We start from the raw sequence: 25,176 nt of genomic DNA, 5'->3' as shown, positions 1-25,176 counted from the left end.
CAAGTCTTATTTTTTTTGTTGAAAAACAGTAATGATACATACATTACAACACAACATATAAAAATTTCCTTTACTTTATTAGTTTGACTTAATATGGCTACCAACCTGAGAAAAGTAAGACGACTTATTTTCACTTATTTTAGAACCTGTGTACTTTTTTTTTTTTTTTTTTTAAGTAGGCTCCACGCCCAGCACTGAGTCCAACACGGGGCTTGAACTCACAGTCCTGAGCTCAAGACCTGAGCTGAGATCAAGAGTCGGACGCTCAACTGACTGAACCATGCAGGCACCCCAGAACTTGTGTACTTCTAAAAGAGAGGGCAGGGGTGCCTGGGTGGCTCAGCCGTTAGGCGTCTGCCTTCAGCTTGGTTCATGATCCCAGGGTCCTGGGATCAAGCCCCGCATCGGGCTCTCTGCTCTGCTGGAAGCCTGCTTCTCCCTCTCACACTCCCCTTGCTTGTGTTCCCTCTCTCGCTGTCTCTGTCAAACAAATAAATAAAATCTTAAAAATATAAACAAATAAATAATAAAATAAAAGAGAAGGCAACTACTTAAAATTAATGTGTAGACTGAAATTTATTTTGTTGTACTTACAAAAGCTGCCTTAATGAATTAGCTCTGTTTGAATAGTCTGTACCAGTGTTTTCTCTGGCAAGTTAACCTTGTCCAGCCTCCCTCACTACTTTCATCCCAACCTGGAACAAGCAAACCAACAGTCACCTACCCACTATGGGTAGATAAAAGACTTAAAATAACTATAAGCTATAAAAATACCCTCTTGCATTTTAGCCACAAGCATATACTATGAGGAGGATGATCTTGTGAAGCCCCATAGCAGATTCACTTATAAGAAGTATTTACACTGAAAGAACACAGTTCGCCTAAAAAGTTAACACTATAGAAACATACCCCATTAGAGGCTTTCTTCTTTGCTTTCCATTCATCTAGTTGTGCCTTTGTCTTTGCATCAACTTTAACAAGGAGCTTCTTTTCTCCAATCTGCAGGTCATGCAATAACCTGAGTGCACGGAGGGTAGACTCAGGTTCCTTATACTCACAGAAGCCAAAAGCTAGAAATGGATGTAAAGAATTAGTGAAATATCAATACAGTTATGGAAACTAAATACTTATGGAAAATTAAAATTAGAGACCAGATGTTTTAAAGCAGGATTACTCATGTTGTCAATCCTCCCTTTCCTTCATTACCCTTGATGATTTTACTTTTAGCACCCTCAAACCACCAAAAGAAAAAAGAAAACAAAACGGGAAAGAAAGAAAAATTCTGATCAGGCAAATTGCTACTTATCAGAAGTACTTATAAAATATTTAGCAGAACCAGCAAATTTCATAATTGAGTCTTTCAATTATTTCCTGAATTCATTCCATCCAGACTTCCTAACAGCTAGCTACAAATAACTGACAACAAGCTCCTTAAACCCACACAAGCAATTTTCTTTAATAGGATGCTTCTGTTTTTTTGTTTTTTGAGATTTATTTATTTTAGAGTGAGAGAGAGAGAGTTTAAGACACATAGCACACGCGCGAACACAGGAGGGGGGGCAGAGGAAGAGAGGAGAGACTCTCAGGCAGACCCCCGCTCAGGGAGGAGCCCAACACAGAAATCAAGAGTCGGACACCTTACTAACCGAGCCACCCAGGCGCCCCACAAGCACTTTTCAATTTTGAAAAGTTAAACTACAAAAGTACTGACCTTTTATCCTAGTAATGTTTGATTTTTCTCTATCTGCTTAATTTTAATAACTAGTCTCACCATTATTATGTCTTTAAATCAGTATTAAAACATATATTTTAAAAGAATAATCAAAAAATGGAAAATAAATCAAAGGAATCCAAGTATGTATATAAATATGTATAGTTAAGGACACAACCACAGTGAGAGGAACTATTCTGAGTGATTTTAAAACAGCAAATTTGACCACAAGTTTTTAGTGTGATATATCTTAAGGATAAAAGACCTCTCAATAAAAAGAAAATTTCTATAATCATATTGCTGATGATAATGTTGGTATTAGTAGTCTTAAACTGTTGTATATGAAATGTGAGATGAAGCAAGCCAATAATTTTGTCTATCACCCCAATGTCCTTGAACAAAGGATTCTCAGTATGGGAGAGAAAAAAAAAAAAAAAGGAAGATATATTACAGAAAAGGTTAAATAAAAACCTTTAGGTCCTGAGTCTAAATTAATGTGCACTGGAAAAATGTAAAGGCAAAGACTGAACAAGTGTTTTTTAAAAAATAGTTAAGTAATCTCTACATCTAACATGGGGCTCAACTCACAGCCCCAAGATCAAGAGTTTCACGGCCCAAGATCAAGAGTTGCACGCTCCTCTGACTGAGCCAGCCTGGCCCCCCGAAACTAAACAAGTCTTATAGTGAGTATACCTAATTCCCAGACTGTGATTTGTAAAGCAATTTCCCACTAAAAAGAACCAGAGTTCCTTTAAGAAATAGCTGATCCTAAGTATGAGACAGAAAAACTTCGAGATGAATTTATAAAGATTCCAAATCCCAGATAACATTCCAGACAACAAGGTAGCAATCGAAGGCAGTTGGGCTTGTGTCAAAACCACTAGAAACCCTATTTGCAGAGACAAGACAATTTAAACTTCACTGGCAATAATGACAATTAATTCTTATTAAATATAATAAATTGAACATGCTTCAATCCTTAAGTTCAAAATGGTTCTTTAAAAAAAAGTCACTGCTGGGGCACCTGGGTGGCACAGTCGGTTGAGCATCCAACTCTTGATTTCAGCTCAGGTCTTGATCTCAGGGTCATGAGTTCAAGCCCTGCACTGCTACTTTAAAAAAAAAAAAGCCACTGCTAAATGATGCTGAAGACATCAACTCATTCTTTTGAAAAATGAAAGAACCACAGCATTTACCCGGTTTTCCTTATACAAATTAATTCTAATAAAGAAGATTTGTTCTTCAATGAAGGAATGACAGAATTCTTCCAAAGAGACTAGCACACTTTGCAACCCTCCAATGAATGAACCAATTCAGGAATAGACAATGAACACCTGCTACCACAAAAATATATATATTTTTTAACTTTAAATATATTTATTTGAGAGAGAGAGAGAGAGAGAGAGCAAGAGAGCACAAGCAAGGGGAGTGGCAGAGGGAGGAGGGAGGAGCAGGTTCTCCGCTGAGCGGGGAGCCTGACTCAGGGCTCCGTCCCAGGACCCTGGCATCATGATCTGAGCTGAAGGCAGTTGCTTAACCAACTGAGCCACCCAGGCGCCCCTAACACAAAAATTTTAAAAATTAAAAAAAAAAACACAAAAAAACCAACAAAATAGTGTCTCATGATGAAGAACACTACCTTTAAAAAATTTTTACAAATAAAAAACAAAAATAACATATGCAAACTCAAATCTGATTCTCAAGATACAACCAGTTTACATAAAATACAGAGAAGCATTGGCACATTATTCTACTGGAGCTACAATTAGCAAATCTACACTCAAGAAATGCTACTAAGCAAATGACCCAGTTTCTTCCATAAATAATTTCAAGGGAGAAGAGACAGAAGAATTTAAAATATTAAAAGAAACTTAAAAATATGCAACCAATTGCAGCATGTGGACTACATATGGATCCTATATCAAACTATTAGAAAAGCTGACATGTGACAACTGGACATCAGAAAATTGACTTACGATATTAAGAAAAATAGTTCATTTTTGAAGGTCTTATAACAGCATTTTCAGTATTTTAAAAAGCTCTTATCTCTTAGAGACACATGCTAAAATATTTATAGACAAAATGGTGGATGCTTGGGATTGCTTAAAAAGAATATAAGGAGGGGGGCGCCTGGGTGGCACAGCGGTTAAGCGTCTGCCTTCGGCTCAGGGCGTGATCCCGGCGTTATGGGATCGAGCCCCACATCAGGCTCCTCCGCTGGGAGCCTGCTTCTTCCTCTCCCACTCCCCTGCTATGTTCCCTCTCTCGCTGGCTGTCTCTCTCTGTCAAATAAAAAAATAAAATCTTTAAAAAAAAAAAAAAGAATATAAGGAGGAAATGGACAGAGTACAGGTTTAGCACAATTGGCCATGAGTTGATAAACGTTAAACCTAAGTGATGAGTATGTGGACGTTCATCATATTATTTTAATTTTACATATGCATGAATTTTCCCATAATAAATACTGTTTAAAGAATCCACATCAAACAGGTGCTTTTACCAACAAGTATGAAAAGAACAGTTTGCTTCTAAGACCAACAGGTCATCTCACCATCTGCTCTGCTTTCTTCCTAAGTCCTAACTGTTGAATGTTGACCATATACTCCTGCTCTGAGAAAAAAAGGACTTTGCAAAATAACATTGTAAAAAAACAGTGTAATTTTTCCTCTCCTACCTCTTTCCTGCTAATACTTTTCCACTTTGTAATCTCAGCTAAATCTTCCCAACTGCCTTTAATCCTATTCCAGTAAGAAGGAAGACAAAGAGTGCCGATAGAATACTCCCATGGTTAAGGGCAATGAGAGCAAAACATGCAACAAGTGGCTTAAGCACACAGGTTAAAATGATCTCACTAAGAAAAAATTACCTACCTTGAAGTTTTCCAGATGCACCCTGTACTCTCTTCCAGCTCAAAACCAAGCCACATTTCTTAAAAAGAAAAATAAAACAAGAAATGATCATTATCATTTAACAAAATCAACTAATCAGTAATAAAAATAAGAGCACAACTGGTATTTCCACCAGGAGAAAAATAAAAGCAAAAAGCAAAAAAACAAACAAAAAAAACCATACCAGCTATTAAATTTATTAAAATTCTCTCAATTCCCACATACCTATTATATGAAAGAAATATATAATACATCATTTAAAAAATATATAAATTCTTACAATCCTTATTTACAGAAAATTGACTACCTTTTAGATTTTATTTTGGGGGCAGAGAGAGAGCACGGAAGAGTGGGGAGAAGGGCAAAGAGGGAGGGAGAGGGATACAATCCCAAGCAGACTCCATGCTAGGCATGGAGTCCAACTCAAGGTTCCATCTCTTGACCCTAAGATTACAACCTGAGCCGAAAACAAGAGTCAGACACTCAACCAACTGAGCTACCCAGGCACCCCTTAACTAACTTTCAATAAATATGAGATTTTACAGCATTATATATCCTACCCAAAATGTACCATAAAAAAACAAAATTACCAGTATTATAATATTTAAAATAAACTATAGTAAATTTATGTAAATACTCTGAATCCACGGAGATTATGTTTTAAAACACACACATATATATTATAAACACCTTTTTTTTAAAGATTTTTTAAAATTAACCTCTACACCCAATGTGGGGCTCAAACACAACTCTGAGATCAATAGTCGCATGCTCTACCAACTGAACCAGCCAGGCACCCCTACATTGTAAAAGACTTTTAATGACATGGAGAAATGCTTGATATGGGATGCAAAAATAACATGGGTCATGAAACTGCAGATAATATAGTAAGACTTCATGTAAAGAAAAAAAATTTCCATAAATCAGAAATATTAATAGGGCAGGTTGTGTGAGGAGTAAAACATTACATTTTGTTTACATTCCAAATTTTCAACATTATTTCTTTTTTTAAGAAGATTTATTTATTTGAGAGTGTGCACAAGCAGAGAGAGGAGCAGAAGGAAAGGGAGAGAATCTTAAGCTGACTCTGCTGAGCAGTGAGCCCGACGTAGGGCTCAATCCTAGGACCCTGAGATCATGACCTGAGCTGAGACCAAGAGTTGGATATTCAACCAACTGCACCACTGGCGCGCCCCAAACATTATTTCTAATTATTAAAGAACTAGAAGGTTAAAAAAAAAAGTTATTTGTGGAAAATGGTAACTGAAGATCGCCTGTCAATGCTGACAGAATGCATGAATTTTTCACATCTCCCTTCAGAGAAACCAATAAAATGATTATCAAGGAATATAAACAATAAAAACCCATGAGGTCAAACATTGTATGAGGAAACAGCAGCAGAATTCAACAAAATTTTAAAAAGAAAAAAGGCAAATGGAAGGATGGGAACTCATTCAGTAGATCAAAGAAAGCTGTAACTCCAAGTACCTACAGATGAAGGTACTGATAAGAATTAGGCTAATTGATTCTACAAAGCCAAGTGATCTGGACTGGAGGTAAAAGGAACGCACAGTGGAGAATGGGGTTGAAGCATGAGGCTGAATAAAAACAGGTGCTTGTGGGATGCCTGGGTGGCTCAGTCGGTTAAAGCCTGCCCTCGGCTCAGGTCATGATCTCAAGGTCCTGGGATCAAGCCCCACGTCAGGCTTCCTGCTCAGCGGAGAGTCTGCTTCTCCCTCTGCCCCCACCCCTCGTGCTCTCTTTCTCAAATAAATAAAATCTTAAAAGAAAAACAGGTGCTTGCCTGACAATATAAATATGGAATAATCAAGGCCTCAGAGTTCTTTTTAAGCAACTACTTTACTCCCCAACCCTAGAGAAGATAGCCTGCAGTCTTTACAGGCAACTATACTTAATAATCTCCATCCTCGGGGAAGACAGAATGAAGTTACAGTCGGAAGAAAGTGAAAAGAACAGGCTAGGGATACATATGAAAGATCAGGATGAGATACAGAATGGGTAACAAAGGAAGAAAGTAAAAGCAGATGATATGCTTCAACGAAGTTCTTCACCCCCAACCCCATACAGGCAGCCAATCATATACTCACTAGGCATGAAACTGGAATTTTTCTAGAGAAACCAATTAGCCCCAAAGAAAAGAACTCCATATACTAACATTCAAAACCTGTAGATGCTGGCTAGATTAACCTACAATGATGCTCAACATTTTACAAACCCAGCTTATGCATACAAAAAGATTTTTTTTTCTAATTTTAATAAATCTCTACACTCAAAATGGGGCTCAAACTCACAACCCCAAATCAACAGACGCACGCTCCACTGACCGAGCCAGGCAAGTGTCCCCAAAAAAACTTTACTCCCTAACTCTTAAGTATGAAGACAATCAAGGATCATTAGACATTTAAGGAGTGCCTTAAAAGAAAAATGAAAGGACGAGATAAATACAGGAATGAAGCTTAAAAACAAAACACTCTGCTGCACATATAAGTCAAGAACAGGTTTAAAAAGAGGTTTTGGAGTGCCTGGGTGGCTCAGTCGGTTAAGTGTCTGGCTCTTGATTTCAACTCAGGTCTTTATCACAGGGTCGTGTGTTCAGGCCCTGTGTTGACTAGGTTCCAAGCTGGGCATGGAACCTACTTAAAACAAAAAAACAAAAAAAGGGAAAGAGAGAGAGAGAGATTTCAAGTAGGATATAGATATCTCCTCCACACACCTGCACACAAATATTCACAGCACCATTATTCATAATACCCAAAAAGTGGAAACAACTGTCCATCAACTGATGAATGGATAAAATGTGGTATATCCATTAGATGGAAAATTTGGTCATAAAAAGGAATGAAATACTGATACAAGCTACAATATAGATGAAGCCGTATATTAAATGAAAAAAGAAAAAACATGAAAAGCCATACATATTCTATGATTCTGTTTATGTAAGATGCCCAGAACAGGCAAATCTACACAGAAAGATAGTGGTTGCCATATGCCGGGGAGAGGAAAGAACGGGAAGTGACTTACTGAGTACAGGGTTTCTACTTGGGGTGATGAAAATGTTCTGAAATTAAGACAGGGGTGATATTTGTACAACTTTCTGAAAAACCACTGAATTATACATTATAAAAGGATGAATCTTAAGGTCTATGAATTATATCACAATAAAGACAGTTTAAAAAAAATGTCCTCCTAATGTTCCACTTTAGGAAAAAACTGGCATTATCTTGTAAAACTGAAGATAAAAAATGCCCTAAGACTCAAAAATTCCATTTCTTTCTTTTTTTTTTAAAGATTTATTTATTTATTTATTTATTTATTTGACAGAGACAGCCAGCGAGAGAGGGAACACAAGCAGGGGGAGTGGGAGAGGAAGAAGCAGGCTCCTAGTGGAGGAGCCTGATGTGGGGCTCCATCCCAGAACACCAGGATCACGCCCTGAGCCAAAGGCAGACGCTTAACGACTGTGCCACCCAGGCGCCCCCAAAAATTCCATTTCTAAGACAATACATGATAGAAACTTTTTCATGTGACTGAGGAGGACATATTACCAATAATAAGACAACAAAACATAGTATCAAGAAATAAAAATAAGCTATATGACCGTCATTAGAAAACTGACAATTCATGTTACACTTTTACAATGCAAAGGTATACAGCAGTGATAAGTTAATAAACTAGAGCTATACATATATTAGATGAAAAAAGCAAATTACGGAGCACAAAATTAAAACTTGTAAGTTATAGATTTTTATGAATTCACAAATATGTAATTACAATAAAAAATAGGGGCGCCAGGGTGGCTCAGTCGGTTAAGCGCCTGCCTTCAGCTCAGGTCATGATACCAGGGTCCTGGGACTGAGCCCCGTATCGGGCTCCGTGCTCAGTGGAGAGCCTGCTTCTCCCTCTTCCTCTGCCGCTCCCCCTGCTTTTGCTCTCTCTCTCTGTCTCCCTCGCTCTATCTCAAGTAAATAAATAAAAAATCTTTAAGAAAAATAAAAATTTTTAAAAATAAAAAATACACACAGGAATGATAAACACCAAATTTAGGATTACCCTGGTGATTACCTCTGTGGAAGAAAGAAGTGGGAATTAGGGCCAACTATAATGTTTTATTTCTTTGGGAAAATCATCTGAAGCTAGTATCACAAAATATTGAATGTGACAAAGCTAGCTTTTGTGGCATTTATTTTCTAAACATGTTTTAACACAAGGATTATACAACTTACAAAACAGAAATGGCAATAAAATCAAGGAAAAAATTTTAAAATACCTTCTCTAAAAAACAGTGGAGATTATGGAGGGAGGGAGTATAGGCACTGTTTTTCATTATAAAATCATTTGGTATTATTTCACTTAATGCTCATTTATCACAAAGATAACAATTTTTAAACTAAGACACAAAGGAGAGGGGGACGACACAACTCAGATGGTCTCAAAACATTAACCAGGAAATTACTTATTGATGACAAAGGGAACAAGGTATCCTTTACAATAGAGATATGACTACCTTAACCAAGTAACTAAACTGAACATCGCCAAAAACAGGACCAAGAGACACCGTGTGCCTCTTGTTATGCTGCACTGAGAATACCACCCATGCACCCTTCCTGCAAAAAAATGCTCACTGTGAATCTAACTATGAGCAAACAGCCAAATTCAAAATGAGACATTCTGCAAAAGACCTGGACTCTTCAAAAATGTTAATGTCATGAAAGACAAAAACAAAACAAGCAAACAAACAAAAGAGACAGGAAGGTATTCTATACTACAAACGTTGTCTGAAGAGGTATGACAATTCAACGCAATGTATAATCCTTGACTGAATCAGATAAAGAACAGCTATTATGGAGATTACTGAGGAAATAACATGAACTATAGGTATATTTAGTTAACAACACTGTATCAGGGGGAAAAAAACGAATACTGTAACAGCCTTAAATTTCTTAAGTGTAATGATGGTTTTATGATCATATGGGAGAACGCTCTTGGTCTTAGGAGAAACAAGAAGTATTTAGAGATGAAATGTCATGTCACAACTTACTCTCCAATTATTGAGAAAAAAAGTGTGGTGTGTGTGTGTATGCAGAAAGTAAATGCAGCAAAATGTGTTAGGAGGATGTTCATTTTACTATTCATGCAACTTTCCTGCAATTGAAATTTTTCAAAATAATGAGAAAATAATTAGAATCCTCTTTCTGCTTTTTCATACATTTGAAATCCATAACAATAAAATTTAAAAATGAAAAACAATTTAACTTACAGCAAGGAGTTGTCTTATAAGCATGTCTGAGGCTTTCTCAGAAATGTTGCCAACAAAAACTGTAGTAGTGGGACCACAATTTTCATCATTTTCTTTAGCCTTTAAGCCTGGGTGATCCTTTCTTGCTCCCAAATGCTTTCCAACCATGGACACAGTGGGTACTAAAACCTAGAGTGAAAAAAAGCAATAAAATTGGAGCTGGCAATTAAATTTCCTATCATGTTTAAAGTAACATTAGTCTAAAAACAATTTTAAAGTACTAAATATATAGTACATTATTAAAGGTTCTACATAAAGTTTCTATCATTTTTCATTAATGCAAATTTATTCATGACAAGTTCCACTATTAGATTACCTTTTTTTTTTTTTAACAAGATTTATTTGAGAGAAAACACACGCACAAGAGGGGAGGAGGGGCAGATGGAGAAGAAGAGAGAATCTTAAGCAGACTTCCTTCAGAGCCCCGATGTGGGGCTAATGACCCCTGAGATCTAAGGACCCTGAGATCAGGACCTGAGCTAAAATCAAAAGTCAGACATCTAACCGACTGAGCCACCCAGGCGCCCCAGATTACCTTTCTTTTGAAAACAACTTGGAAAAGCAAATAAAAATAACTTGGATGGGAATATTTTTTTATATTTAAAACATAATTCTTCAATGTCTAAAACATCATAAATCATTTAAAATTATCAAATACATGCAGGAGTTTCTTCACAACTTTACTCTGTACTAATATAAAAACAAATTTCGGGGCGCCTGGCTGGCTCAGTCAGTTAGGTGTCAGACTCTTTTGATTTTGGCTCAGGTTGTGACCTCAGGGTCCTGGGATAGAGTCCCAAATGAGGCTCCATGCTCGGTCTACTTCTCCCCGCCCCATCTCCCTCTGCCCCTCCCACACTTGTGCTTGCTCTAAAATAAATACCCCCCCAATTTTTTTAAATAAGAGCAAATTTCAATTATCCCCACTAATCCTCTGACAGAGCACTTGAATACTCTCCTAGCACTCTCCAACACTTAAATATTACCTTTATCAGTTAGTTACATTTTTTATTTTCCCTTTATAACTTTCAACTTCCCAAAGGAAAGAACAATCCTACTCATTTTTGTATCTGGAATTGAATTTAGCAAAACATCCACACTAGGCACCAAATACATAATGGTGAACTGAGGGAGATGCTCCAAACCCCAAGTCCCACCTTTTCCTAGGCTGAAATGCCAAGAGTAAGAGTACCTGTCATGTGGAGGTTTCCCAAAATAGCCAAACAATGGGTATCCAATGCAAGAAAAATTGGACTCCCCATGGTCTGCAGAACCGTATCTTCTTAGTGGTCTGCTTCACAGATTCCTGTTTGCCCAGAGTTACCATCTCCTTTTAAATATGAATAACAGTCCCCTCCCTCCCTTTTCAAAATCCACAGGTAGAAAAACAGCTGTAAGGAAATCTACCCTCCCTCATAGTGGAATTCCAGATGAAGTCTGATACTCTACCACTTAACTCAAAGTAAAATTCTGGTTAAACAACAGTTAAGAGGGTTATTATTTATTCATGTGTTACAGCATATTAGCATTCTGAACTAATATGCTTAAAGTGTACAAAAGCTTTGATGAATGTGAAGAATTAAGGTTTAAGAAGTAAGACTGAATAATAAAACACTTAAATAGAGTAAAGGCTTCAAGCAAACTTTACAAAGCTTTAAGATATCATACCAGAGGACAGAGAAAAAATAGTCTGGAAGGGGCTAAAAATTAAGTAGGTGAGAGGAAAGGATGGAAATATATTCAACACAAATTTCACTTCAAAATTTTAATTTCTACTAGGATCATTTCTACAGTCTTTTTTTTTTTTTTTTTTAATGAGATTAAACATGTCAGATCATTCTCCTATCTCCCAAGACCAAGACAAGAGTAAGGAATGATGAAAGAGCCAATGTCCTAAATCTAAACAATGTCCTAAGTCATAACAAGTATATGAGGAGCCTAGAGAATATAAGGTCAATCATAAAACTATTTAGGGAGGCTATTTTAAAAGCAATTGCATAATATGCATAGCTGAGTGAAAATGATGTTATACATGGATGCTCTCGCTCATTATTCTTTTAAACACTTAAGTTTATGAAGTTTTTTTTAGCTTTAAAAGAGGTAACACTATTATATCTCCTAATTCCTCCTTAAAATTATACTTACAGTTGGAGCAGGAGCCATAATGCTCATTGGTACAGGAATCATTGGGGTCCCTAAGAAAAAAGCATATTAAATCTTATGAATACAAGTACATATGACTATATTCTATACAAGTTACATGGTACACAAATAGGTATCCTCACTCACAGTTAATTTAGGTAGAATTATAGGACTGATGAAAATGAGATATTGATGAATGCCTTATTTTCAAAAGCAATCTGGTACATGCTTGTCTATATAAACTTACACAACAACAAAAAACTATCCTAAAAGCAAAAAGACTACCACTACAACATGCTTTTCTCTCAAGAGTTTAAAAATCTAGACAGTTACTGATTCATGTTCATCTGATTCAGTACTTCCTGAAAGCCAGTAACTTATGTAAATACAGATTCACTTATGGGTAAACATGGTATTAATGAATCCTTTAAAAGTTTAAAAAAAAAGTTATCAAATGAGAAATTAATCTAGAAACCTAGAAAGAATCTTGTTATTGCTGCTTCTTTAATTATAACAAAAACCATGCAAAAAATATGACCAGTAATCTCAGACAGTGTCAAAGAAAATCTCTAACACAATCATCTGCTGGCTGCACTGAGGGCTTAAGAGGGGTCAATGGGCTATTACTGACATCTTAGTGGTATCTACATTTTTGTTTTCAACTACACTGTTTACCAACCAGTAACTACTGTTTTGAGTGTTCTTGTGTACATAACTAGTGAAAAAATCTTACCATCTGAGCACTAAGAAAAAGAAATGCAATGAGGGCAAAAAATCAGTGAAAGATTTATCTACTTTTTTAATATAAATTGTAAAATGTTTCTAAATACATTTCAAGAAGTTCTGAAATTTCTCTTCGGTTCAAATTTAACATCAATTTGAGAGAATTCTCTAGCTAAGACCGGTAATAAATTCTTAGACATTTAACACTATCCATTTATTTTCCAATATAATTTATTCAAATTAATTTTTAAATGAGAAAAATCAAGATTCCTATCAATACAGTCAACAGAATACTGCACAAAATAGAAAAAAACATAGAGGTGCCTAGCTGGCTCAGTCAGAGAAGCGTGCGACTCTTGATCTCAGGGTCATGAGTTTGAGCCCCACGTCACGTGTATAGATTACTTAAATAAATACATATGTACACAAACTTTTAAAAAAGAAAAGAAAAATACAGACTTCAGAATCAAACCTGGGTTCAACTCTTGGTTCTATCACTTCTAACTATGCAACCTTAGGCAAGCTCTTTAAGCTGCAGTTTCCTCAATTCTCCTGAGGTAATTTCTTTGGAGCACCTATGAGACTAAGATCATTTACATGCAGCACTTAAATACAATTGATGCTCAAAACTATAATTCATCAATCTGTTTATCTAAATTTTTCACTTTTAACTTTGCAAAACAAAAAAAAATGTCCTCCCTCCTTATCAACTGTAGTCTATAAGGCACCTTTTCCATAGGTAAAATTTCTATTAATGAAAAATTCAGGGGAACCTCGGTGGCTCAGTCAGTTAAGCGTCTGCCCCTGGCTCATGATGCCCGGGTCCTGGGATCAAGCCCCGCATCCAGCTCCCTGCTTAGAGGGGAGCCTGTTTCTTCCTCTCCCTCTGCCTCCACTGGTGCACACATGCGCACGCTCTATCCCTCTTTCAAATAAATACATAAAATCTTTTAAAAAATAAAAGAAAAATTCAGAAGAAGACGTAGTGGGGAAAATTTTTTTTCTTTTTTCTTTTTTTTTTTTTTTTTTAAGCAAGTGCTATACCTAACATGGGGCTCGAATTCACAACCCTGAGATCAAGGACTGAGCCAGCCAGGCACCCCACTGCTTTTTCCTTTTTAACCGTTACTAAAAGTTTTATAGTTATGTTTCCTACCTCAACTTACTAATACCATACAATACAGAATTCACAATGGAAAATGTATTGCTACTCATTACAAAGATCTACATATGCTAAAGTGAAAAGAAGCCAAGTACACAAAGTGTGAACAGTGTAGTACTAGTTGAGTTTTAAAAAAAAACAAGTGGGGAAAGGGTAAACATAAGCAAACACACGAGGATATGCAGAGTGTATCTTTGGAGAGTTATAAATTAGAAACTGGTAAGAAAGGTTATGTTTGGGGAAGGAAATTCTTGGGAACTGTAGGGTAAAAAAACTTCCTTTTGCTATATGCATTTATTACTATTTACGGGAAGTTTATGGTTATTTTTCAAATTGATTTTCTAATTTCACAGAGAATGTGACCATCACACTGAGAGTTCAATTAATTGCACTAACAGGCAAGACAAGAAAATTATACATGAATATGGGTATTATAGTCTTGAATTACTACCCTAGTTTAGCATACTATTTCATTATTTACCTTTTAAAGTACTGATGCTACACACAGAATGCAGAATGAGCTGCAAAGTCTGATTTATCATCTAAATATATCTCCCTAAACAGAAATGATAGTGTATGCTGTTGTAAACACAATCAGAATTAATAGGTTACCACTCTGAATACATTGCCCACGTTAGTATGACACTGACCAAACGGTCAGGAAGAAAAACTGACAATCTGCTTTTGGGATCTGCTGACGCATCTTAAAAATCTATACAGGAAATAGTCTTAAGAGAAACAGGTTTCATTCATCTTCTACTTCCGTTTAATAATTTGGTATAATGTTCATCCGAAAATGTTAAATGTAGTGTTTGCTCTTTAAAAATTCAAAGGAGTTTAAAATCTTTTCTATAAAACCAATCTATCAGGAAGGAAATTAAGGCACTGATTTTTCACTGTCAACGTTCCTGATTCTGAATAAGTGATTCAGCTTCATCCCAATCCCTTAAATCTCTTCACAAAGAAATAAGTAAACTATTCATCCCTATAAAACTATAACATAAGGGTTTAAAAAAAAAAAAAAAAGGTATCATGGTTACTAGTAAGGGCTAATAGATCTTCTTAGGAGACCAAAAATTTATGAACCAAATCGGGATATATGAAGCCCCCCAAAATTGTTGCCCAAATGAAAATGGCTCAGAACACTATCATTCTAATGTTATTAATCTGTTAGATGACTGACAACTAACTTTATTCAGTTTTCTGTTAACATTGTTCTTTTAATCACCCTATTCAGCAGAAATTCCTTTATACAGTACATTACAAAACAGCTAAATTACTGACTAAAATTAAGTGTTCCATGAAATAATAAACTGGTTTTAATTTAATTTAAATTTATTTATTTATATTTTTTATTTTTTTAAAGATTTTTTTTAAATTTATTTATTTGACATAGAGAGAGACAGCCAGCAAGAGAGGGAACACAAGCAGGGAGTAGGAGAGGAAGAAGCAGGCTCCCAACGGAGGAGCCTGATGCGGGGCTCAATCCCAAAACGCCGGGATCACGCCCTGAGCCGAGGGCAGACACTTAATGACTGAGCCACCCAGGCACCTCTAATTTAATTTAAATTTAAATACATATTTCAAACTATACTCCTGGCAGCAGGTGGTAACAAATACATATCCATGATTACCTAGAAGGATAGCTTAAAACAAGTTGCTACAAGCATAAATGTCTTAAAAATTTGTACAAATACTGCATTCTACGCCACAATATAGATACATAATTACTTGTTCTAACTTTTAAAAGTATGATTTACCCCCAAATTCCTGAAGTGTTAAATGATATCTCTCCCTCTGCCCCTCCCTCCCAGCTCACGTGCTCACATAAGCGCTCTCCCCCTCTCTCTCTTAAAAAAAAAAAGAAAAAGGAAAAGAATATATACTTATAGCAGCTTGTAATATGCATTAAAAACTATCTGGAAGGATAAAGAAACTAATGAGCCTGTTTTGCTTCCCTCTTTCGGTTAAGGGAATAGTAACAACGGTTACGTGGAATTGTGAGCAAACTTTTTCACTGTATACCTTTTTAACTACTGAATCATATGAATTAGTATGTATTTATTGGAATACGCATTACTTATTTTTTTTAAATAAAGGTTTTTTTTTAAATCTTCCCAGATGAATTTGATACTCAGCCAAATATGAAAAGTACTATCACAGGAAAATACGGTATTCACATTTACAGAAGGATGCTAACATCCTTACTACTAACACACAGTCACATACATATCATTTTCCTGAAGTTAACACTATAATGACAAAAGTACAGGTTAAAAATAACAACAGTATCCACAAACTTACCTGGAGGTACAGGTGGAGGAAAACCAGGAAACTGTGGGGGTGGGATCCCTGGTGGGAGTGCTGGGATTCCCATGGGAGGGCGATTCAAATGAGGGGGGAAAGACATTCTTACTGCAGCGGTCTAAAGAAAAAAATCATGACAAATCATTTTATTTGAAAACTTTGCAACTTGATATGCCTGGTTTGTTGGCCTTCATTTTTAGAGTATCTGCAAAATTCTAAAGTTTTCTTACCCAAAGGAGTTGGCAAAGACCCTCTTTTCTCTGTCTGTCCATTGAGAATTTTTAAAACTTAGATCTTTTCTAAAATAAGTTCCCAAAATGTACACGATCTAAATTCAGGATAGACTCCTACAATCATATGGGAATACATATAAAGGAAGAAAAAAATTTTGAGGTTCAGTTAATATCCAAAAATTAAATACCAAACATCAATGATTTTTTTTAAACCAAACTCAGAATCCAGGAAGATTATCTAACAGTTTTTTCCTTTAAATGTTCTGATGCATTCATTTTTTACACACATCAGCACCCTGAAAACTAAATGTACAAAGTTACACAGTATTTGTTGAGTCAATGTTGGCCAGTTCCTCAAGGACAAATGAATGTCTCAGTGAACTATATAATATAAACCCGAGAGGGAAGAAATCTCCTGACATCAGGTCACATACTAACCACTCGGATACAGAGAACATAAATTTGTGATAACGAGAAAAATGTCCTAATTTTTGTTAAACTTAAAAGCAAACCTCTTAACCATTCTTGAATGAAATTCAATGAATGAATGAAATTCAAGAGTCAGAAGCTAACATTTTTTTAAATACAAGAATACACTGAACTGTTGCATTTGGTTTGTGATATTACTTAGAAACTTAATTTTGTCCTTTAAATTAATATAAATACTTAAGACTCCCCTACCACCAAATTTTATATTTTCATCAACATACTTAAGTGTCCAGAACTACTGGAAAAAGTAGAAAAACTATGTTAGGATGTCCTAGGAAGATTCAATGTACCAATTTAAAAAGGCAGCCAAAATAAGTGTCTCATACCAGTGATGGCACTAAACAGTAGTGATCTGATCAACAGGAGATACTTCTGTCGGACACTAGGAAAAACTCCCCCTACACTCTGTAACTGAAGGAGTCTAGAGATATTTGAAGCTTTTAAAGAACATCTGTCTCTACTATTTTTTGTTTCATACATTGATTTACTAACCCTTTGGATGAGAGAAGATAAAAAGTGCATGTCTTCCACTTCCTCGCCCCCTAATCCCAACAGTTTGGTATATATCGTTGTATTCTTCTAAATACCTTTCTATACACAAACTTATATAATTATTTGTGTTTTTCTGTAAACGATATAATCATACTATATTCCTAGGTGCATTTCTCCCTCATTATCATTAACATCCTTTCATATCAGTTCATTAAGTTCTATTCCAATCTTTATAATGCAGTAAACTACTATAAAACAGGCATATAATTGTTCAATCAACAGGGATGGTTGGCTCCACATTTTGCCCCTTATAATACTGAACATTCTTGGACACAGAAATCTACGCACCTGTGCAAGTATTTCTATTATACAGATTAGTACTGTAGTATCTACACTTGACCTCCAAATCACCCTCCAAAGCTAGAGTACAAATCTATATTTCCACCACCAATATATGGGTATCCCCTTTGCTCAGATCCTCACCACTGCTAGAGTAAATCAGTGTTTAAATTATAACAATCTAATAGGTAAAAAATACTCTCGTTTCAGTGTGCATTTCCTTAATCACTAATGAGGCTGAGTATCTTTTTACCTGTTTATTAGACATTCCTTTGAAACGGTCTTAGATAAGCAATGTCCTTCAGACTCACAGCTGTTCCTCTGCGTTCTTTTGACTTAGTAAATTAGAACACAATATTCTATAAAATCTAAACTTCAATTTCAGAAAACACAGTGCACTTAAAATATTTAGAAAGCTTTACAAATAAAATAAATTCCCAGGATTTCATACACTTAGAAAATAAGGTATTGGAAATGCTTTAAAATATTAAGTATCAGCATAAATTAAAAAGGAAAAATGCAACTAATTAATGACTATAAATGTGTTGAATTTATAAATAATCTTTTTGTAATACTTTTGCCCAAAAACAAAAACAAACATTCTATATAAAGGGAGCAGGAGTGTATCTCCTCTCAAAAGAGGGCTACTGTCCTACTTACAGAAACTCTTCTATTATCATTATAATACTCTATCTCAGCACTTTCTTAGGAGGGCAGTTGATATTAACACCTGTTGAATAAATAAATGAATGAATGAATCAGTAAACCAATTTATTAAGAAGCTCCCATGTGCCAAGTACTATGCTAGCAATGAACCAGTGCCTTCCCTCACAATGTTTACAAAGATTGGAGCATGAATTCATCTCTAGAATCACTTATGGTCCAGTATTAGCTATAATTATTATTTTTAAAAACGTATGTTCTTGGGGCGCCTGGGTAGTGCAGTCGTTAAGCGTCTGCCTTCGGCTCAGGGCGTGATCCCGGCGTTATGAGATAGAGCGCCACATCAGGCTCCTCCGCTGGGAGCCTGCCTTCTTCCTCTCCCACTCCCCCTGCCTGTGTTCCCTCTCTGGCTGGCTGTCTCTGTGTCAAATAAATAAATAAAATCTTTAAAAAAAAAAAAAAAAAAAAACCTATGTTCTTGGTGTTTAAATTGTATTCACAACTTCTAAATGTATAATTCATTCTGTACAAGTTAACCACATTATGTTTTAGTTTATACCAATATATCCATTCAATTCACTTCTAATTTTTCTATGTTCCACGTCCCTTTCATTTAGCACTGTTCACAACCCGCTTATTCACAGGGATCTTCAAAGGTGAAGATAAGATAATAGGCCCCCCTATAGTCAGAAAACTATAACTCTGGTGATCACTGATTAATATTAATGTTCACTTTAAACATCCTAAAATGAGAGTATCAACCACTTTTTTCCAAATGAACTTTTGTTTTGAAATGTGAAAATGAGAATAAACTTTTATAACCATAAGCAAAGTTTATTGGTTTTTACCTACAGTTGATAAATTATAATATTCTCATTACAAATCATATAGATTCAAAGTTGGTAGGTACTTTGCAGAATAAAGTAGGGAAAAGAACTAGAGAGTGGTTTATTAAATATGGTGGTCAGGCCTCACAAAGAAGGCAGCAAATTGAACAGACTCCAAAGGGGCTGAGGCAGAAGCCTTGCATCTGAGTTCCAAGCAAAGGAAACAGCACATACAAAGAGCCTGAGGTAGGCAAGGAGTGTTTGTGGGAGGAAAACAAGGCCAACAGCTGGAGCAGAGTACTTGAGGAAAGTCAAAGATAAATGCCAAGTATTACATGTGGGAGGGGATTCAGAGAATGTAGTACTTTGTAGGCCACTGTAAAGGTTTTGATTTTGACTCTGAATGAGATAGAAAACATTTGAAAGACTTCTGAGCTGACTTATATATCTTTTTAAAGATTTTATTTATTTATTTGACAGAGACACAGCAAGAGAGGGAACACAAGCAGGGGGAGTGGAAGAGGGAGAAGCAGGCTTTCCGCTAAGCAGGGAGACCAATGCAGGGCTCGATCCCAGGACCCTGGTATCATGACCTGAGCCAAAGGCAGACGCCTAACGACTGAGCCACCCAGGCGCCCCTGAACTGACTTATATTTTAACAGTGTCACTGGCCACTGTGTTAAGACTGGAGAATAAGGGTAGAAGCAGGAGACTACTGCAATAAGGCAGACAAGAGAGAGGGTGCCCTGGAATAGGTGGTAGCGGTGGAAGTATTAGATTGGGGATGCAGTACTTTGAAGGTAGCCAATTGCTGCGGAGGAACCATATGTGAGGTTTAAGAGATGCAAAGTTATTTTATTAGCACTGAAATAAATGACATTTAAAAGTACTTGTATTTTTTCACTTTGCCTTTGGAGTGTTTTCACTTTTAGAAGGCTCAAAGCATTTTTACCTGCTAGGTATGAAACCTTACGGGCCCAAAGTAACAAAAACAAGTACCTACGATGCAAGTGTTCCTTATCTCTAGTGTGGCAGTGGTCATATGGGTTTATTATGTGTTTGTCAAATTGACTGAAATTAAAATGGGTGCATTGTATTGGATGCAAATTTTATCTCAATAAATCTAGTGTCCTCCATCCAAAAAAACTTTTTCTAAAAAACAGACCACAAAAACCACTTTCAAAATATGCATGCATTTTGCTTTTCACTTCTTTCTCTTTACACTTTTAAATCACTCCTTTTTTCCTACAGCATTTACTGCTTACAACCATTCCTCCATTTATCCCAATAGAAAACAAATTATTTCACCAGGAATAGATATACTGGCTAACCCCATCAGGACACTGTGTGCCAGATCTCTGAATGGTAAGAGGCAAATGAACCAAAAGATTCTCCTTAGTAAACACTTACACAACTCATTCATTCATTCAACAAATACCTAGCTCCAACTGTGTGTCAGGTTCTTCTCTAAGTGTTAGTTTTATTAGCCCTGAAAGGGCAAATTTTAAGTTATTATATAGTTACACAGCCAGTCCAGTGGCTCTACACAGAATATAAATGATCATGACTATAGATGCACTGTTCCCTGTTTATAGCCTGCAGGGTACAATGGACTGATATACTTGCCCCAGGCTGACCAAGGCAAGCCCTTCAAAACATCATTTCTCAAACTGAATTCTACAGAAGTGGAGTCTTCAGGAACTGTTCCTAAGAAACAGTGTTCCAAATCCAAAGAATGGGAAATGCTTGATTAACAAAAAGTTTCTTCTGCAGGAAAACTTTTCAGAGGTGTGAAAATACTCAAGTCTCCAAAAAGGGAGTGATCTTTTTCTGAAACTTCCACTTAGCTGTTTTACCATCTTCGATGATTAGAAAGCAATACTATCTACAGAGAAAAATTAGTGGTAGTCTGCAGCTAAGGTGTGAACAGGGAGTGACGTGCAAACACGAAAGAGGAATCCTTTTTGGGGTAACAGCTGCACAACTCTGAACATTTACTAAAAAATCATCAAATTACACATTATTAACGAGTATATTTTATGCATTAATTATACAAAAAAGCAATACTAATTCAGGACAATTTTAAGCTAAATCCAATTAAGACCTGTAGATTAGACAATATTGTGTCAATATTAATTTCCTGATTTTGTTCACTGTACTGTTAAATATGAAAATGTCTTTATTCTAGGAAATATACACCAATGTGTTTAAGGGCCAAGGGACATCTCATCTGCAGCTTACTAGCTGCAGCTTACTAGCAAAACATTTCAGAATAAAACTATGAAGAAAAAGAGGAGAGGAAAAAGCAAATTTGTGAAATGTTATCATTTGGGGAATCTGGGTGAAAGGTATTTGAGAATTCTTTCTACTACTCTTGAAACCTTTTTAAAGTTTGAAATCGTGCCAAATAAGTTTTAAAAAGTATCAATAATTCGGGTGGTGTAAATATGACGTTCTTTTTCTTAAGTTTCAAAATTCAAAAAAAGGGCAGGAAAAAAGCTATTCAAAAACTTTAAAGGCGAATCAATCGAAATCCTTTTAGGAATGGCAGTGGTAGTTGTCAGAAAAGACTATCAAGATTGGGGCGCCTGGGTGGCACAGTGGTTAAGCGTCTGCCTTCGGCTCAGGGCGTGATCCCGGCGTTGTGGGATCGAGCCCCACATCAGGCTCCTCTGCTGGGAGCCTGCTTCTTCCTCTCCCACTCCCCTTGCTTGTGTTCCCTCTCTCGCTGGCTCTCTCTATCTCTGTCGAATAAATAAATAAAATCTTTAAAAAAAAAAAAAAAGACTATCAAGATTAAACAAAATACACAGAATGTTTTTGTAAGACATTAAAAGACTCAATGACTACTTTTGCAAAACAGTTAATAAAATTTTTCTTTAAACCATACGTAAATGAGAAAAGTATATAGCTAATCTGTGACCCAAAAAGTTACTTGAAAAATCCCAAACTCATATTAGGTCTGACGTAGTTACCAATGTTAAAATGAACTCATTTTATTTTAAAAACATATTTAAAGCCTTACCACAGTGGAATAAAAACATACCAAACCACAAAATAAAAACACTTAGCCCAAACTATTATTAATATATGGTGCCTATATGCAACACTGGAACAGTAAAAACATTTTCTTCCTAGAAGTGGTTTGAGCCATACCTAAATAAATAAGGGGAAAACCCTACTTTGGGGATCCCAAATGGAAATTTGGTAACCCCAAGGAGATTAATTTTTTTTTTTTTTTAAGTAGGCTCCACGCCCAGTGTGGAGCCCAACACAAGGCTTGAACTCACAACCCTGAGAACAAGACCTGAGCTGAGATCAAGAGTTGGACACTGGGGGCACCTGGGTGGCTCAGTCGGATAAGCGTCTGACTCTTGATTTCAGCTCAGGTCATGATCTCAGTGTCTTGAGACTGAGCCCCATGGCAGGCTCTGCACTCAGCAGGGAATCGGTTTAGAGTTTCTCAATCTCTCTCAAATAAATAAATAAATAAATCTTTAAAAAAAAAAAGAGAGTCAGACACGTAACTGATGAGCCACCCAGGCACCCCAAGATGATTTAATAAAAATATTAACTAACATTTTATTTCTGTTTACAAAAGTTTTCAACATACATTATCTCACTGAATGTCCCAAATTACCTGGTGTAAACATATTATTCTCCTTTTACAGATGAAGAAGCTAACCTGTCCAAAGGAATACAATAAGTGGGTGGGGTCTCCAAGGTTCCCACTATCTTGAAATTACCAGTACAAAGACTGTTTTCACTGTACCACAATGCCTCTTTCCAGTAACAACATACCAAGAAGAAACTTATTAACGTTAACTTTGATTTTATTTATAAAAATCTATTCAGAGTACACCAGAAGAAATGTTAAGAAGCAGGATTAGGCTCTTAATATCCGTTAACGTGGACTATGCACTATGTTACTTAGACATTGCACTAAGGATTTTACATACGTTTTTCTCAATCCCCAATCACAATAACCTATGAAGTGGATACTATTCTAATCCCCAATTTACAGATGAAGAAAACCAAGACTTCAAGAAAAGTTAAATTAATTAGAACAGTATACTATCTGCTTGAATCACGAGGAACCGATGATCAACTGGATGCCTTTCAAGGCCTCTGAAGGTTTTTGGAAATCTTTTAAAAATTAAAGTTTCCCAGACAACATAAAAATTGTCTATACTCTACTGCCAACTACCTAATTCAGGGTACTTCATGCTATAGCAGTCTGGTACAAGAGAATTCCAATCTCTTCCCTCCTTTCTGTCTGCTCCACTCTACCCAGTATCAAAATGGCTTTCCAATGGCAATATAAATCCACATTACATAACTTCAAAATAATCCTCATATTCCTAGATCTACTTCGAAAAACGTATTTAAAAAGTACTGAAAACCAAAGAAGAGTAAGAAAGAAGTAACACATTTTAATGTGGAGCTTGGTCATCGTCTAGAATGAATGGGGATACAGTTTACTGCAACCTCCAATGGAGGAAGGGGGCAGGACCACAATACTCATCACAGTCCTAAAACAAGCAAAGCAGAGGGGTGCTAAAAAATTCAGCATTAGCTGAATTCGGGTTGGGGGAGTGGGGGGAGTCGGTGGCGGGCTCTGGATGACCAAAGAGAAAAGGAAAGAAATCCGCTGGTGGCCGGCACCTCGCTAAAAAGGGTGGGTGCTCTCTGGCTTCTAAGCAGAGCCTGGGGCAAGAGTGTCCTAGGCCCGGAAATCTACAGTAGGGCTCCGCAAGCTCGGGTTAGAAAGGGGCCTCGGGGAAGGGCTCCCAAGGGGCCGATCGATCATTTTGTGGCAAACGTGGAGCCCAGAAGGGGCCGAGGCGATTCACTCTGTGGCGGACCGTGGAAGGGAAAAGGTAAGTGGGCGACAATGCAAGGAGCAAAGATCTGGCAGTAGGTCCGGCCTCCACGGGCTCCTGCTGGGCCCACTGGTTTTCGAGGCCTTAGAGAAGTGGAGAAACCCAAGCCTCGTGCCCGTCCCCTCCCCCACCCCAACCCCCCTTTACCCCCAATCCCACCCCGGCCCTTTCGCAGCCTCCCTGGCTTTCCCTCCTCCCGCAACCGAGGTACCCGGTTTCCCGGTTCCCACACGCGTTCAGAGGCGTGAACTCACCCGCCGCTGAGGAAACGATACTGTCTTCGCGGTCTTCCGAGCTCCAGGTTACGAGTGGGCTCCACCGGTTCGAGGTTTCTGCACGCCGCTCACCGGGAGACTGGTTCCGAAGCGCCTACTCGCACAGGCCGCAAACACAGCCGCGCTGCGCGGGGAGCTTCTGGAGGTCTTCCTCTTGCCCGGCGTGCACCGCGGCCGGGGAGAGTGAAGAGGAGAATCATAGAGAAGAATGCGTATAGATAGTCTTCTCTTTTGGCTCTGAATCACCACGCAGCGGCGAATAACCATAGAGAAGGAGCGCCTGGTGGGGACTAGAAAGGCTCGAACTGTAAATTACGACCCACCCTGCCATTTTTGATTGGAGCTGATTGAATCTTATGACTACGAGACTCCATCTTGAGGTCAAGGTTCCGCTGCGCACGGCGCAAAGGCTGTTAGAAAATTTTTTACTTTTTGTAGTTTGTGTTTCGGGGCTTACAGCCTTGCTCTGTGGCTTATTTGAGGTTCGGTGTACTGTAAACCCGGTCTCACCTAGCACCTCAGTGGAAACTGCGAGTGCTGACCTTTCCCTGAAAAACAGCTATTCTTGATAACCAGGAAACAACTGGCAAAGGGCGTGGTGGTTTCAAGTGCACGCGCACACCCCTTGTGCGCGCTAGTTGGGCCAAGGAGGTGGCTAAAGATACTTGAAATACTTAAAACGGCCTGTAAAAACTTTTAATGTAAGTTTTATTCTGTAATATAAA

General features: G+C 37.1%; 1 protein-coding gene across 1 annotated transcript in view; it reads right to left on the bottom strand.

Annotated features, from left to right (window-relative positions):
• Positions 1-24,610, bottom strand: part of RBM25 (RNA binding motif protein 25) — a 51,076-nt gene extending 26,466 nt beyond the window's left edge. The window contains exons 1-6 of the mRNA XM_045807879.2: positions 24,431-24,610; positions 16,248-16,368; positions 12,062-12,111; positions 9,878-10,045; positions 4,582-4,639; positions 910-1,070 (exon numbers count right to left, since the gene is read on the bottom strand). Of these exons, the coding sequence (XP_045663835.1) occupies positions 910-1,070; positions 4,582-4,639; positions 9,878-10,045; positions 12,062-12,111; positions 16,248-16,353 (543 nt within the window). The 5' untranslated portion in view covers positions 16,354-16,368; positions 24,431-24,610. The remainder of the gene's footprint in view (positions 1-909; positions 1,071-4,581; positions 4,640-9,877; positions 10,046-12,061; positions 12,112-16,247; positions 16,369-24,430) is intronic.
• Between the last annotated feature and the right edge of the window lie 566 nt (positions 24,611-25,176).

This window comes from Ursus americanus, chromosome 26, assembly GCF_024610735.1.
Source record: "Ursus americanus isolate L20-20 chromosome 26, mUrsAme1.1.p, whole genome shotgun sequence".
Taxonomy (NCBI): domain Eukaryota; kingdom Metazoa; phylum Chordata; class Mammalia; order Carnivora; family Ursidae; genus Ursus; species Ursus americanus.
The sequence above is the reverse complement of the archived record's forward strand: the minus strand, read 5'-3'. Positions and strand labels throughout refer to the sequence as shown.